A 17,600-nucleotide genomic window follows, 5' to 3' on the forward strand; every position below is an offset into this window, starting at 1 on the left:
AGCTTTTACACATTGCAGCACTACAGTAGATCCCACATAGGCAAAAATTTACAGTGGCCAGCCTCTCTTGAATGCTAATTGTGCAATTTATGTTTCCTGATTTTGACATACTACAGAAGGAAAATGCAGAAATACAGTTTTTAGAGGGGTCGATTGCCCCACAACAGTCACATAAGGTCTTTTGACGGGCAGCGCGGGGAGTACAAAGACGTCTAAAGCATCGTCCACTTTCTTGTAATTAAGCTGAGATGACAAACACGGAAGCATGTGCCCTGCTGACGTTATGGAACGGAAAGGGGTGGCGTCCTGCTGCGTCATATCTACGTCATTAGGCGCATGAGGGAAGTTACATTGGGGAAGCAATTTCTCCAAGGGTCAACGTTCAATGAAAACAAATCGGCTTAAACACAAAGAATGACCACCCCACTCTAGGGGACATCTGAAAGGGGACGCTTTCTCTTTTCCCGAATTGCATGATCCCCTCATCGGGCAGGGAGGAAGCAGTCAGAGCTTAATGAGGGACCAGGGGGCGAGCTAGATATCGAGAAAGAGCAGCCTTTGGCCTTGGGGGGTTGTTCTTGAGGAGACCAGCGTGATGGGGTGAGCAGGACATCTTTGGAACGGGGGCCTTCTCTATAGGAAGAGGAGAGCCCTGGGCTTATTTAAACCACTGTCCTCAGCGCCACCTGTGCGACTCGGGATACAACCGCCCCGCACCAGCCCCAGTCCAGGTACCTGGAACTTAGTCCGATCGGTAACCGGCGACTACGTGGGGTACAGGTTACCCGAGCGCGCCCCCGACCGACGCGCCGACCTGCGGGCGCACCGCGGGCCGGGTGCGTGCGCGCCCCTGGACGTCCCGCCCCGCCCCCTCTGTGGCCCAGAAGGAGGGCGGCGTGCGCGCTCCCGGCCGCGCCAAGCCGGGCGCTTGGCGAGGCGTCTCCGCGGTGCCTGAAAGTTCCTTCGGCGGCGCCCGCCCGGTGGGTGGCGAGCAGCGCGGAGTCCGGACCTTTCTGAAGGGCGCTGTAACTAGAGGCGGTGCAGGGAGACAATTCCTGGAAGCAGGCAGGGAAGTTGGTGGGCGGGGTTGTTTCGGGCATTCGGGTGGGCGACCCGCAGAGGCGTCTGGAAGGCCCGCGTCTTTAGGGAGCCGGGAGCGTAGGAGCGGCGTCTCTGGTTACAGGGTCGGGCAAAGGGCAAAGGTCGGCCTCCAGTTTGGCGAGTCCCTGCTTCAGAGAATGGCTGCGTGTGGGGGATCCGGCAGGCAGTGGCAGGAGGAGGTGGCGGCGGTGGTAGTGGTGGGCTCCTGCATGACCGACCTGGTCAGGTTAGTCCGGGGCGGTGGGCAGTCTGCGGTCCGCGGTTGGGGGCGGACTCCGCTCTTCTCGCCGCCTTGGCACTGGGGATATGGGGATGGAGAATGTTCGCGTTTGGTGGGAGTTTCCCCAGCCCGCAGCCTGCCTTCCTGGCACGGAAGAGGCAGAATTTGATTTTGTAAAGGTAACTGTCAAGTGAGGAAGCATAGAGGCCAGGCTGTAGTGAAAGCCCTAATGTTACTAGAAGCCTCCAAAGACCTGCTGTTGTCTTGACCAGGCTGCCGAGCCTCTCCCCTGAGTAGCAGCCTAAGTAACTTTGATCAAGTGAGTTACCTCTGAGCGTGAGCCTACCTCACAGGGTTGTTGTGAGGACTAAATGAAGCTTTGTGAACCGTAACACTATCCAGGTTGGGTATTATTTGTCCGAACTTGTATAAAATGAGTGGAGCAGAGGGCAAAACGGGATCACTCACCTTTCACCATATTGATTACTGGCATTCCTAAAATATAACTACAGCTTATTATTAGAGTAACCACGGGTTACCTTATGGCAACCCATGAGTCAAAAGAAAATCCAGTAAACACAATTTTCACAACCATTAAAAAACTGATGAAATAATGAAAGAAAATATGCAAAATGAATATAGTTGAGTTAGGTCAATGAGGTTGGATGGTGAGATACCTCCAATTTATTTTCTCTTTAAAATGAAAATGGCTTTTCTAATTTAGAAATAATATATATTCATTTTGAAAAAAAATCACATATTGCAAGAGGATCCTACCATTCAGATTGTTTCATTGTAATATTTTGGAATAGCTTTTCAGGTGTAATGTTACTTTTACATGATAAAGGTTCAAAATGATCACACATACTGCAGTAAGACCTCATCTGTCCTGCAATCTTGCTTTTCCAAAGAATAGCAGAATTAACCTGGAAATAAATAAAAAGGCCTTGGACAATGATAAGTCACCAAAGCCCTGCACCACCTGTGTTTTACTTAGAAAAGACTTATACGGTTTTCATGTAACAGATTTAACCTTACATTGCCTAAAATGTTTATAAGCTACATTATCAAATATCCATACCCAGATTAGTTAGATGGAGAGTAGAAGGGGAGAAAATGCCAAGGGCGGGTGTAGTGGTTGCCAAAAATCTGAAAGTGAGTAGGTGAGTGCAACAAGCAACAAAATAATTTTAAGTGCCAATAGCCTTTATTTTTCCACAAGTATTTGAGCTACCTGTTCAGACACTGTGCTGCTTTTAGTGACAGAGCATCAAGTTCAGTCTAATTGTGGACATTTGGTGAAGAGGCCTACATATCTTTTTCTAGAGCAAGAGTCATTAAACTTTTCTGTAAAGGGCTGGAGAGTAAATATTTTGGGCTTTTCAGGCAACATATGGTCTAGGTCACTTTTTTTTTTTTTAACAACCCTTTAAAAATGTAAAAATTATTCTTACTTACCAAACTTTACCCAAAAACAGCCTGCAGGCCGCAGTTTGCTGACCACTGTCTTAGCATCATACCCCTATGGTAATTGCTCTTGCTAGTGATGACTCTTTTCAAGAAAAGGTAATATGATACTTGTTAAATTTTATATAAAAATAGGACGTGATTCATTTTAGAAATAGTATCAAATATTGTAAAGTTTAGTTACAGGAAAGAATAAATCTTCAGTAAACCTTCAGATGTCAAAAATATTTCATTCCTTAGGAAATCCATCTAGCTGCATTTTTAACCATACTTTCATAAGTGAAGTGGAGACGAGTGAGAAAGCTGAACAAGTTTTCCATACACCCTACCTGAATGAGATGGCAGAGTTCGAATTCAGAACCACTTTCTTGTTAAACTAAGTCAGAGCCTTCTTGAAGCTTGACCATCAAACACCAGAGATAATTATAGTACTTTCTAAAATGAACACTCTCCAAACGCTGGGGAGGCTGGGGTGTCAGAGGCCCATGTTAGCATCTCTCAGGATTTTAAAATCTCATTTAAGTGCCCAGAGGAATTTACAGATTATTTATCCCAGCCCTTCAGTTTACAGATGAGTAAACTGAGGTCAAGAGAAGTACGAAACTCTTAATATTGTGGATAATCTTTCTAGTTTGTCTTCTCTTGCCATTTTCTTTCCTTCATAAAATATCCAGGCTTCTGTTCTTCACATGGATCACTAGTAAAGATTTTATACCCCCGTAGACTGCCACAACTTTTCTACAAATTTGTCATGGTTTCTGATTACTTCTGCCTCTGAAGATCTTTACAAACTACCTGAGTACAGGATTTTAATTTAAAATTCTGCATCTGTGATAAACGTGAATCCAGCTTAGCTAATTACAGTGTATATCATGATTGTATTAGTTTCCTATTGCTGCTCTAACAAATTACCACAAATTTAATGGCTTAAACAATACCAACTGAATATTTACAGTTCTGGAGGTCAGAAGTCTGCCACAGGTATCACTAGGCTAAAATCAAGGTGTCTGTAGAGCTGCATTCCTTCTAGAGACTTTAGAGGAAATAGGTTTTCTTGTCTTTTTCATCTTCTTGAGGCTGCCCACATTCCTTGGCTCATGGCTCCTTCCTCCTCCTCCAAAGCCAGCAATGGGCAGCCAAGTCTTTCTCACACAGCATCATTCTGACACTCCCTTTTCTACATTATAAGAACCCTTATGATTATACTGAGCCCACATGGATAATTCAGGATAATCCCCTTACTTCAAGGTAATCTATTAGCAACGGTAATTTCCCTTTGCTGTGTAACATAATATATTCACAAATTCCAGGAACAAGCAGGTGGACCTTTGGGGCAGGGCTTGGGATGGGGAGGCAGCTGTATTCTGCCATCACATTGATTAAGTTCAAAATAAAAAAAAAACCTTATGATGCTTAGAGCTTAGAGAATCATTGAAGCCTGTCAGTCCATCCTCCACATTTTCCAGATGAGGTAACTAAAAGTAAATGACTTACCCCAAATCACACAGCCAGTCAGTGGCACAGTGAAAGCTAGACCCTTGGTTTCCTGCCATTATCTTCCCATTATGTTCATAGTTTTGTCTGGCTAGTATTTCTTGCTCTTTTCATCTGCAGTTCATTTGAGAGATTATAGTCTATGCATTCATTGTTTACCTTATAAACTGATGAGAAATAATAACTAAGGATTTATAATTTTCAGGTCTAAAGATAGTATCTTCATTACTGTTACGTACTTTATTTCTAAGTTTAACTGTAATCAGCCTGGTCACTCATGCCTGTACTGTAGATCCCTTTAAAAATAAAACTATCTCAGTAATTAAGCCCTCTTGGACAGCATCCAAGTCCAACTCACTTTATATATTACATTACTGTGTGCCAGATACTGTTAATTCCATCAATGAGCAATTTTTTTCACTTCTAATTCAGTCTGCTATGAACTCTATATACTATATATTAGTAAGCTCTATATACTAATAATTTTAAAAAATCATTAGCTCATCGAACATAGCAAACAATGAACATTATTTAATACCCAACCCTATTTATCACTATTCTCTCCTTCTTGAATAATTGTCTCTAAAGTTCCACATTGTAAAGATAAATCAAGCCTGTTCTTGTGGAAAATTAAGTCAAAGTTCCTCTGAAGACATTTCCATGAAAACCCTACAACAAATGAACTTTCTTAAGACATTATGCTCATAGACCTTCAGTAATCATGCTTTCCCTAGTAACCTTTATTGTGACATGTATTGCCAATTTTTTTTCAATTATTTAACAAATATTTACTGATTTTATACTGTTTGCTAGGCACTTCCTAGGTGCAGAAGATACAGCAATGAAAACACAGCCAAAAATGCCCACCTCATGGAGTTTACATTCTAGTGGAATAGACAAACAGAAGTAGAAATAAGTAAAATGGATAGTATGTTAGATAAATGCTAAGAAAAATGAAGCATGAAAGTGAGATTAGTAATAATTTTAGATCATTGTAGTAATTTTAGATCTTTGTCCACAGAAAGCCTCCCTGAGAAGGTGGTTTTGAGGAAAGACCTAAAGTAGGAAAAGAAACAAGCCATACAGATACCCAGAAAGAATGTAAGCCATGCAGAGCATATGCAAAGGCCCTGAGGTGGGAGCATGCCTCTTATGATGAGTGAACAGGGAATCCAGTGTGGCTGAAAAAAAAGAAACAGAGCAGGAGCAATTGATGATTAAAGGACATTGGGTAATACCCTGAATGAGATGAAAAGCCACTGGAGCATTTGAGTAAAAGAGTGACATAATCTAACTTAGATTTTTCTTTTTGGTATCATTAATTAAATTACATGAGCAACATTGTGGTTACTAGATTCCCCCCATTATCAAGTCCCCACACACATACCCCATTACAGTCACTGTCCATCTTACTCTATAGTAAGATGCTATAGAGTCACTACTTGTCTTCTCTATGCTATACTGCTTTCTCCATGCCCCCCCTACATTATGTGTGCTAATTGTAATGCCCCTTATTCCCCTTCTCCCTCCCTTCCCACCCCCCAAACCCCACCCCACCCCCAAGTCTCTTTCCCTTTGGCAACTGTTAGTCCATTCTTGGGTTCTGTGAGTCTGCTGCTGTTTTGTTCCTTCAGTTTTTGCTTTGTTCTTATACTCCACAGATGAGTGAAATCATTTGGTACTTGTCTTTTTCCGCCTGGCTTATTTCACTGAGCATAATACCCTCTAGCTCCATCCATGTTGTTGCAAATGGTAGGATTTGTTTTCTTATGGCTGAATAATACTCCATTGTGTATGTACCACATCTTCTTTATCCATTCATCTACTGATGGACACTTAGGTTGCTTCCATTTCTTGGCTATTGTAAATAGTGCTGCGATAAACATAGGGGTGCATATGTCTTTTTGAAACTGGGAAACTGCATTCTTAGGGTAAATCTATCTAACATATTTTAATATGACTACTATGGGAGCTATGTGAGAATAGACTGAAGGAAGGCATGGGCAGAAACGGGGAGACCGTTCAGAGTCAGTCACAGTAATCCAGGCAAGACATGATGGTAGCTTGAAAGCAGTGCAAGCAGGGAGAAGTGAGCATCTTTTGATTATATTTTGAAGGCAGAGCTGACAGGATTTGCTGAGGAGTATGAGCTAGGTCAAGGATTACTCCCAAGTTCTATGGCCTCTGCAGGTGGAAGGGGAAGTTGACTTTTGCCTACATGCAAGATTATGAACAAAGCAAGCTGGATAGGGAGAGAACCATATCAAGAGCTCAGAGTGGGCATGTGAGCTGTGAGGCCCCTACCAGACATCCAACTAAAGTGGTCGAGAAGACAGATACATGAGTTTGGAGTTCAGAGGAAAGGTCCAGCTGGAGATATAAATTAGAGTTATCAGTGTATAGATGATATTTAAAGCCCTGAGGCAGGATGAGATCACTAAAGGTCTGAGCTCCTAGGGCACTCCAACATTTAGAAGATACATTTTTTACATAATTTATATCCTATCTCCCAGTCTCTCCATACCCCTAAAACTTGCTTTGAGACGAGCTTTATACAAACCCATGTTTACATTTCCATGGCAACAAACTATGATGTCAACTTAAACCCAGTGTTATCCTTTTACATGCTCCAGTTAAAAGTGATGGCTTGAGAGATGAGGTTCATGTTCAACCAAGCACCTAAATTTAATCCTTGGCAAGTCAGAAAATGATTAATTCTCAAAAGACTTAATTGGATGGTGGAATAAGTGAACCTAGAAGCTTTAACATCCAAAGTGGATGAAACATTGGATCTAGATTATTTTTTTAAGAGCCACAGTTCCATACAATAGAAAAAGGTTAAATGTGTTTGACATATTGCAGTACCTTCTAACCTGTACTACACCAACACCTCTTAAATTGTTTTTTAGAAAAGAAAATCTCTTTTGCAATAACATTTTCAGGAAAGTAAAAGTCAGGGATTGTGGTCCAAGAAGTATCATGCATTGCCAGTGTTGGAGGAATATATTATCCTTCCTTCTTTCTGCTCCTTAAATTGGTCTTGAAAGTTGATCAGTTACCAATCAATTTTTTACTTAGTATTTTGTTCACATGTACCTGTTAGCTGAATTCTCTGTCAAAAGCAGTCATTCATGGGAAATTTGCCAATTTTGGTCCCTTCAAAGAAAACATATATTAAAAATAACATGACAAAGAAAGAGCACTTACTGTGTGGTATTCCCAAGCAGTCCCTTTAACAATCCGTACCTTTGCCAGTTCTTGGTGCCCTGGTGTCCACATCCAGGGAGAGCAAGTTAAGGTGGGCTGTGTGATGAATGTTTGCTTCAGCATTTTGATTACCTGTATCTAATACTGAAATCCTGGTACCGTACTAAGTTCTAGAGATATTGCAATTGGTAAAACATATTCATGCTTGTAAGGAACTTGCAGTCCTAAGGAAGAAGGCAGCCACAAAGACAGATCACTGGAGTGTGATGTGGTAAGTGCCCGCAGGTTCTGTGGGAGCTCAGGGAAAAGTTCCTGATGGGAGCTTCCTGAGCCAGGTCTTGAAAAATAAGTAGTGCTACCCAGCAAAAAAAGAGAAAGGATCACATTCAGCTGAGCTGGGCGAACACATAGGAGCACAGTCCCAGATGTGGGTATGCGTGGGGTGTACCCGGGACAGCAACCACTGAGTCTGGACAGTGTTAGATGCAATTGTGAATGGAATTGTTTTCCTGATTTCTCTTTCTACTATTTCATCAGTGTATAGGAATGCAACAGATTTCAGTGTATTAATTTTGTATCCCACAACTTTGCTGAATTCAGATATTACATCGAGTAGTTTTGGAATGGATTCTTTAGGGTTTTATAAGTACAATATCATGTCATCTGCAAATGGACAGTTTAACTTCTTCCTTGCCAATCTGGATGCCTTTTATGTCTTTGTGTTGTCTGATTGCCCTGGCTAGGACCTCCAGTACTATGTTGAATAGAAGTGGGGAAAGTGGGCATCTTTGTTTTGTTCCCAATCTTAAAAGAAAAGCTTTCAGCTTCTCGCTGTTAAGTATGATGTTGGCTGTGGGTTTATCATATATGGCCTTTATTATCTTGAGGTACTTGCCCTCTATACCCATTCTCTTGAGAGTTTTTATCATGAATGGATGTTGAATTTTGTTGAATGCTTTTTCAGCATCTATGGAGATGGTCATGTGGTTTTTGTCCTTTTTGTTGATGTGGTGGATGATATTGATGGATTTCTTAATGTTGTACCATCCTTGCATCCCTGGAATAAATCATACTTGATCATGATGGATGATCTTTTTAATGTATTTTTAATTCAGTTTGCTAATATTTTGTTGAGTATTTTTGTATCTATGTTCATCAGGGATATTGGTCTGTAATTTTCTTTTGTTGTAGTGTCTTTGCCTGGTTTTGGTATTAGAGTTGATGCTGGCCTCATAGAATGAGTTTGGAAGTATTCCCTCTTCTTCTACTCTTTGGAAAACTTGAAAGAGGATGGTCTTCACTAAAGGTTTGATAAAATTCAGCAGTGAAGCTATCTGGTCCAGGGGTTTTTTTGTTCTTAGGTAGGTTTTTGATTACCAGTTCAATTTTGTTGCTGGTAATTGGTCTGTTCAGATTTTCTGTCTTTCTGGGTCAGCCTTGGAAGGTTGTATTTTTCTAGAAAGTTGTCCATTTCTTCTAGGTTATTCAATTTGTTGGCATATAATTTTTCATAGTATTCTCTAATAATTCTTTGTATTTCTGTGGTGTCCACAGTGATTTTTCCTTTCTCATTTCTGATTCTGTTTATGTGTGTAGACTCTTTTATTCTTGATAAGTCTGGCTAGGGGGTTATCTATTTTGTTTATTTTCTCAAAGAACCAGCTCTTGCTTTCATTGATTCTTTCTATTGTTTTACTCTTCTCAATTTTATTTATTTATGCTCTAATCTTTATTATGTCACTACTTCTACTGACTTTGGGCCTCATTTGTTCTTCTTTTTCTAGTTTCATTAATTGTGAGTTTAGACTGCTCATATGGGATTTTTCTTCTTTCCTGAGGTAGGCCTGTATTGCAATATACTTTCCTCTTAGCACAGCCTTGGCTGCATCCCACAGATTTTGCAGTGTTGAATTATTGTCATCTGTCTCCATATATTGCTTGATCTCTATTTTTATTTGGTCATTGATCCATGGGTTATTTAGGAGCATGTTGTGAAGCCTCCATGTGTTTGTGGGATTTTTCATTTTCTTTGCATAATTTATTTCTAGTTTCATACCTTTGTGGTTGAGGAAATGGTTGTTACAATTTCTTTTTGAATTTACTGAGGCTCTTTTTGTCACCCAGTATATGATCTATTCTTGAAAATGTTCCGTGTACACTTGAGAAGAATGTGTATTCTGCTGCTTTTGGGTATAGAGTTCTGTAGATGTCTGCTAAGTCCATCTGTTCTAATGTGTTGTTCAGTGCCTCTGTCTCCTTAACTTATTTTCTGTCTGGTTGATCTGTCCTTCAGAATGAGTAGAGTGTTGAAGTCCTTTAGAATGAATGCATTGCATTCTATTTCCCCTTTTAATTCTGTTAGTATTTGTTTCACATCTGTAGGTGCTCCTGTGTTGGGCACATAGATATTTATAATGGTTATATCTTCTTGTTGGATTGACCCCTTAATCATTATGTAATATCCTTCTTTGTCTCTTGTGACTTTCTTTGTTTTGACGTCTATTTTGTCTGATACAAGTACTGCAACTCCTGCTTTTTTCTCCATATTAGTTGCCTGAAATGTCTTTTTCCATCCCTTCACTTTTAGTCTGTGTGTGTCTTTGGGTTTGAAGTGAGTCTCTTGTAAACAGCATATAGATGGGTCTTGTTTTTTTATCCATTCAGTGACTCTATGTCTTTTGATTGGTGCATTCATTACATTTACATTTAGGGTGATTATCGATAGGTATGTACTTATTGCCATTGCAGGCTTTAGATTCGTGGTTACCAAAGGTTCAAGGTTAATTTTCTTACTATCTAAGAGTTTAACTTAACTCACTTAAGATACTGTTACAAATACAATCTAAAGGTTCTTTTCTGTTTCTCCTCCTTTTTATTCCTCCTCCATTCTTTATGTATTAGGTATCATATTCTGTACTTTTGGTCTATCCCTTGATTGACTTTGGGGATACTTAATTTAATTTTGCATTTGCTTAGTAATTAAAGCTGTTCTACTTTCTTTACTGTGGTTTTATTACCTCTGGTGACAGCTATTCAAACTTAGGAACACTTCCATCTATAGCAATCCCTCCAAAATAGACTGTAAAGATGGTTTGTGGGAGGTAAATTCTCTCAGCTTTTGCTTATCTGGAAATTGTTTAATCCCTCTTTCATATTTAAATGATGATCTTGTTGGGTAAAGTACTCTTGGTTCGAGGCCCTTCTACTTCATTGCATTAAATACATCATGCCACTCCCTTCTGGCCTGTAAGGTTTCTGCTGAGAAGTCTAATGATAGCCTGTTGGGATTTCCTTTGCATGTGATCTTATTTCTCTCTCTGGCTGCTTTTAATAGTCTGTCCTTATCCTCGATCTTTGCCATTTTAATTGCCATATGTCTTGGTGTTGTCTTCCTTGAGTCCCTTATGTTGGGAGATCTCTGCACCTCCATGGCCTGAGAGACTATCTCCTTCCCCAGATTGGGGAAGTTTTCAGCAATTACCTTGTCAAAGACACTTTCTATCCCTTTTTCTCTCTCTTCTTCTTCTGGTACCCCTATAATGCAATTATTGTTCTGTTTGGATTGGTCACACAGTTCTTTGAATATTCTTTCATTCTTAGAGATCCTTTTTACTCTCTGTGCCTCAGCTTCTTTGTATTTCTCTTCTCTAATTTCTATTTCATTTGTCATCTACTCCACCATATCTAATCTGCTTTTAAAACCCTTCATTGTGCTCTTCAATGATTGGATCTCTGACCGGAATTCATTCCTGAGTTCTTGAATATTTTACTGTACCTCCATGAGCATGTTAATGATTTTTATTTAGAAATCCCTTTCAGGAAGAGTAATGAAGTTCATGTCATTTAAATCTTTCTCGGGAGTTATATTAATAATCTTACTTTGAATCAGGTTACTTTGGCATTTCATATTTGTATATGGCACACTCTAGTGTCCAGAAGCTCTACTCTCTGGAGCTGCTCAGCCCCTGAAGGAATGTCGGGGGTTGCAGGGGAGTGGTATTGGTGCCTGGGAGGAGGAAAGAGCTGTTTCCTGCTTCCTGGCTGCTATGCCTGCCTCCACTGCCAGAACCAGTGGGCCAAGCACACAGGTATAAGCCTCTATGCTTTGTGTTTGTAGTTCCTGTAGACAGGGCTTCCCTCTGGCTGGCCTACCACCAGGGTAGGGTTTGCCAGTTTGCGAGCCAGGTGGGGCTGGCCAGTAGAAAGGCGCAGTAGGCTGTGTATCACGGCAGGGATCCTTTGAGCTGTGTAGTCAGCCAGGGAGCTGGAGCACCTGAAGATCAAGAAAGTTCCCAACCTGCTGGGCAGAGTGCACCCGAACAATTTTGTCTACCTGTCCTTTCTCCTGAGCAGTAAGCTCTGTATAATCCTTGCCCCTTTAGCAGCCCTCTTGCTGTTAGGAAGTCTCTCAGACTACCCGCCTTTCTTTCATCCCAGAGCAGCCAGTTATGGATCCCTGCTTTCCACAAGCGGCTGGAATCTCAGTCTCTCCAGGTATTCTGCCTGTCTTAGCTTTCCAACCCCCTACTCATGAGAATACCGTGAAAGCACCATGAAATGTAGGTTTGTGCTCCCAGAACAGATCTCCAGAGTTAGGTATTCAGCAATTCCAGGCCTCTACTCCCTCCCCGCTCCGTTTCTCTTCCTCCCGCTGATGAGCTGGCATGGGGGAAGGGCTTGGGTCCAGCCAGGTCACAGCTTTGGTACATTACCCTGTTCCATGAAGTTTATTCTTTTCTCCAGGTGTATGCAGTTTGGCGCAGCCCTCTTTCCTGTTGCTCTTTCAGGATTAGTTGTATTAATTATATTTTTGTATTATATGCGGTTTTAGGAGGAAGCCTCTGTCTCACCTCTCATGCCGCCATCTTTAATCCATTCTCCTCCAGAACTTTTTTCATCTTCCCAAACTGAAGCTGCTTAAACAGAAACACAACTCTCCCTCCTCTCTCCTCCCACCCCCTTGCAACCAGCATTCTACTTTCTCTCTGAATTTGACAACTCTAGGTGCCTCGTGTAAGTGTAGTCATGCAGTATTTGGCCTTTTGTAACTGGCTTATTTCACTTAACATAATGTCCTCAAGGTTTATCCATGTCATAGCATGTTTCAGGATTTCCTCCATTTTTCAGCTGAATAACATTCCATTGTATATATATACCACATATTCTTTATTCATCTGTCCACGGACACTTGGGTTGCTTCCACCTTTAGGCTATCATAAATATTGCTGCTGTAAACATGGGTGTACAAATATCCATCAAGTCCCTGTTTTCAGTTCTTTTAGGTATATTTTCAAAAGTGGAATTGCTGGATCACATGCTACATTTAATTTTTGAGGACCTGTTTCCCAGAGCCATATATATAAAATACAATGCTAATTTTCCTTTCCATCTCTTGAATTTCTTTTTAAGCTTCCTCCTCTTCACCTTACCCATTTAAGCCTCCTTTTCCTTTTCTAGTGTATCATGTGACTTTCTTGTTTTGTCTTATTTTTAGCTCCTGGTACTAGCCCCTTTTTATGTTCTTTTAGGTTATTAGTTATTCCCGTGTGCATGTTACACATGTTGTGTCTTAAGTGTTGGTGGGGGGGTAGGGAAGGGCCTGTGCAGGGTCGAGCCCAGTAAACCTCACACTTTCCTGCATAGGTGGGGGTAAACTACCCCCACAAACTCAGCAATAGCATTTTTGTCACCCCTTAATACTCTTATTACTTGGAGATAACAAAATGTATTGATTCTGTGCCCTAAATTTATACCTTTAAATTGATTCCATTTGCTGTGATGAACTTCTTTGAACATTGTTGATCTTTTGGACCCCTGTCTAAGGAAATTCTTAGAGGTGAAATTTCTAGATCAAAGGAAATAACACTTTTTAAACTTCTGAAATATTTTGTCAATTTGTCTTCATAGAAAGTGTTCAGAAATACACCCCCACTAGCAATGTGTGAAAAGCCTGTTTCCTAGAATCCTAAGCACCACATTGCCAGTTCAAAAGGTGATAAATGTTTCTCTCATGCTTTACAACTAGTGAGATTGAATTTTTTTCAGATGTTTGTTGGTTGGTTGTATTTCTTCTTTGGTGAATTGCCTATCCATGGGTCCTTTGTCCATTTTTCTGTTGGCCACCCCTTATGATTTTAAGGAGCGTTCAGAGAAAAAAATTACAAAGAGCCTAATATAAAAGAGTTAGTTCTGCAAAAAGGAACCAATAGTGTAAGACTGAAAGTAGAGCCCTAAAATTGAGTCTTAAGACTCCAGCCGGTATAAAGCATTATGGAAGTGAGGAAGAGAGAAAGATCTAAAACCTGACTGCCAGTTAGAATCAGTTAAACCAGACTTGGGAGAGTACTCAAGCAGCAATAAATTTTAAATTCCCCCATAAATTTTAATGTGCCACCAAGGAAGAGAACAAGTGATTTATCAGTAAAAGCGGAGCTATGAAGTATTGTGAAATGTGGCAAAATTCCGTGGTAACTGGGAGAAATTAACCTTTGAGATCATGGGGTTATTATGACCATGGGGAATCATAGTTGGCACAGATAAGCACATCAGCCTAGAAGTAGCACCATACCTGGTTTTACAGTCTCTCAGCTGTGATAATACAAAGTCTTTAACTGTTAACAGATTGTGTCACATGACACTACCCAGTGGATATTAGTTCTCACGTGAGTTCTGCTCAGGACAGTTGCCTCCAGGTGGCTGGATCCTCCTCTGTTTTGTCAGTGAACATGTTATGTTCACACTAGACTGTAAGCTTAATGAGGACAGGGCCTGGGTATCCCCAAACCTCAACAAAGCCTAGAATATAGTAAACGTAATAAATGTGTGCCAACAGTAGAATGGGTATCCCAAAAAGGATCTGAGATGATTACAATGTATTTCCTTCATATTATACAAAATCAAAATTTACCTCATTATATTCACAATTTTTTAAACTTTTAGTATTTTCTACATAGTATTAAGTTAATCATTTGTTGTATGATCTTCAAGGACAGGATTTCTTTGCATTGTGCAGTTCTTAGGACAGCTGATTGAAGACACTTCTTTGTGGTCTTGAAGTCTTCATATAAACATTTAAAATATTTCCATCTACCCTACTTTACTTTCTTCACAATTTTTATATTACTAGCTTAACTTGGGGCATTTCTTGTATATCTGCAGAAGGCAGCTATAAATTATCTTCATATGTATATAGTTGACTTGTTTTCTAAATAAAACTTGGGGGTTTAGTTTCCATTTGGGGTTGGGCTATTTTGTTTTGGAGTGTTTTGTTTGGTTTTTGGTTTGTTTCTCATGTACATCACATATCAAATACTGGCTTTTCTTCTATGGTCGAAATATTTCTAATGCAATTCTTGCATAGTATTGCTGAAGGTAATTTGTGCAACAGGTTTTAAGTGCACTGTACATACTATATTTTACATCTGGATTTTTTCCCACTGGTTTATAATGTAATAATTCATCGACTGTGATAGCAATAATACCTATTTTTGCCTGAATTGAAGTGTTTATTTTAAAGTAAGAAATACAGATCTAAATTTTCAAATACCTAAATTTTCAGCCAAGTACTCTACCAAAATATCTTAGAAAAACTCAACTTTAAAGTCTTTCAGGTTATCTTGATAAAACTCATAAGCAGTTCTTTGGTATTATATCAAAACCATAAATAAGAGAATATTATCTAAAATAATTAAGGATAATTAGAAAAGTAGTATCCTATTTGTACTTACCAGGATTAAGCATTTATTTATTTTAATCCTTTCAAAACATCACAGTACTTTGCTCAAGACAATGAAGTAAATGAAGGAATGGTTGCCCAAGACAAGAAGCTGTAAAATGTCTGACAGCACCATAGCTTCACTTTAAACCCTGATGACAGCTCCGGCCAGGCTGCAGTGCACTGCTTAACTGGTTAGGTTCTTTGGGTTGTAATGAGCAGTGATTCATTTACATTCCCTCAGGTAGTGAGTATTTCTTTGGTAAGATGACCCAGAAATAACTGAACATCTCAGGAAGAACATGAACCCAAGGAGTGTCTTCCTAGGGAATCCACAGTTGTTGAATTTTTACTCTATTGTTCCATCATTACCTCTTCACTCAGCCACTCTCCATATGTCTACTTGTCTCTGTTTAAAGGCTCTCTGGTAGGCAGTACCTGCTCCCTCCCAACCCTGCCAGTGTGGTGTTGCCCTTATTAGCTTCCTTTATCCCCCCTGGCATCTGTTAAGCCACAGCTTCCACCACAATTGCTTCCTTCTCTCCATTTTTCCTAGCCCAGGCTCCCAATAGAAAGAATGTTATGAGGCCAGCTTATCTTTTAGATGCAATCCCTGAATGTAAATCACTGCTTTTGGGTCAGCTACCAGGGTACAATCACTATAACTTAAGGATTTCAGGGTTCTGTGCCCCATAGCATTGGCCTTTTTTGCAGGCATCATAAACTAGACAGTGCCCTGAGAAAGGGAAAATGAAAATGGCCAGCAATCAGAGGCTTACTATATATGTTTAAGCTAACAAATGCCACCAAATGTTGATATAAGCATTATGTTAACTTACTTTTTAAAATTTTATTTGGGTTGACAAATGATTATTTCATCCATACTGGAATAAATAAAACCATTATTCATTAGCCTATTTTGCTTTCCAGCTGTAGTAGACATTTGCATAGGAGTGGTCCGTAAACATAAGGGGTTTTTTTCTAATTTTTTTTTTCATTTTAATTTTTTCTTTAATTCTCAAAGTTAATGAGCTAAGAAAATGCACAGCATCTCAGAAAGAACAATAGAATGTTTACTGGCACAAAACTTGTGGTATTAATTGCACTTCTTCTCAAGATTAGGACCCACAGATTAGCTTCTGTAAGTGATTTATTTATTCTGATTGGTGTTCAAGACAGATCCCTAGAGATTGAAATTGTTTGTAAGGTACAAAATAAAAATTTGGGCAATGGCTTACTGGCCTATATCCTTAACCTCTTCCTAGGTCAGAGCATTAAATAAGTTAGTAATTGTGCTTGCTCTTGATTTTTAATATTTTCATGGTAGAATATGTCATGAAAACAAGTGTGGATATGATACACATGTACGCTTTGAAGAATAATAGAAAAAAATAAAACGAACACCCTTGCACTACTCGTACCCATCTTGGACTGGACAATCACCAGTGCCTCTGAAGCCCACTCAGGTTCTCACCCAATCATGTAACTCCCTACCCACAGAAATAATTACTCTCCAGGGTTTTCTGTTAATGTTTGCTTTTTCTTTATACTTATACTACATACTCTAAGTACATTATTTAGCCTAGCTCATTTTTTATCTTTATATAAATGGAGTGGTGCTGTGAAGCTTTTTATTTTTTGCTTAGCAGTATTTTTGAAATCCTCCCCAATATTTGATATTATCATCTTAATTTTTTCCAACTTGATGCTTGTGAAATTATTTCTCCAAGACTGATGCTAGTCATACAAAATTTTGTTCAAGTGACAAAAAAAAAACCTTCCAGACACATGCAGCAAGAACAAAGACCAGGTAACAATGCCTTGAGCAGGTACCCCAGTGCAAGAATGATCTATCTGCACTACCAAATTTGGCAATCTTGGTTATCTCCAATATTGAATTTTTAATTGCATTTTTTTAATACTAAAGAAGTTAACATTGAGTCAGACTTGCAAGCTTTAGTTGTTTCCTCTTCTGTGAAATATGCATTCATGCCATGTGCCCATTTTTCTATTGTTTGAATATTTCTTCTTGATCCAAATGGTTTTTTAACAGCTTAACTGAGATGTAATTCATATGCCATATAATTCACCCATTCAGTGTATATAATCAATTGTCTTTTAGTATATTCACAAAATTGACAACCATCAATTTTAGATCAACGTTAGAACATTTTCATCCCCCCCAAAAGAAACTTGCACCCCTTAGCCATCACCTCCGAGACTCCCCTCCCCACAGTCTCTCCTAGCCCTGCACAACCACTAGTCTACTGTCTGTCTCTGTAGAGTTGCCTTTTTGGAACATTTCTTAAAAATGTCATCATACAATTTGTCAATTTCTTATGGCTATGGTTTTTTTTTTTTTTCTTGAGGCTCTTTTATTAGTTGTATTTTATTACT

The 17,600-nt window shown here is 39.6% G+C and overlaps 2 protein-coding genes across 11 annotated transcripts in view; one reads left to right on the plus strand and one right to left on the minus strand.

The window, feature by feature from the left end:
- BABAM2 (BRISC and BRCA1 A complex member 2) overlaps positions 1-874 on the minus strand; it is a 387,307-nt gene extending 386,433 nt beyond the window's left edge. For 4 of the 5 annotated variants that reach the window (XM_073214996.1, XM_037009417.2, XM_073214993.1 and 1 more), the window contains exon 1: positions 736-864. The gene's annotated coding sequence lies outside the window, so the exon portion shown is untranslated. Of the gene's footprint in view, positions 1-735 lie in introns of all 5 variants that reach the window. The other variant, XM_073214982.1, reaches the window with a different exon arrangement.
- A 144-nt stretch (positions 875-1,018) lies between these two features.
- RBKS (ribokinase) overlaps positions 1,019-17,600 on the plus strand; it is a 102,839-nt gene continuing 86,257 nt past the window's right edge. For 2 of the 6 annotated variants that reach the window (XM_073215096.1, XM_073215094.1), the window contains exon 1: positions 1,019-1,327. In XM_073215096.1, coding sequence (XP_073071197.1) covers positions 1,239-1,327 — 89 coding nt within the window. In that variant the 5' untranslated portion in view covers positions 1,019-1,238. The remainder of the gene's footprint in view (positions 1,328-17,600) is intronic. The other 4 variants (XM_073215102.1, XM_073215098.1, XM_073215092.1 and 1 more) reach the window with 4 other exon arrangements.

Source organism: Manis javanica, chromosome 1 (genome assembly GCF_040802235.1).
Source record: "Manis javanica isolate MJ-LG chromosome 1, MJ_LKY, whole genome shotgun sequence".
Taxonomy (NCBI): Eukaryota; Metazoa; Chordata; class Mammalia; order Pholidota; family Manidae; genus Manis; species Manis javanica.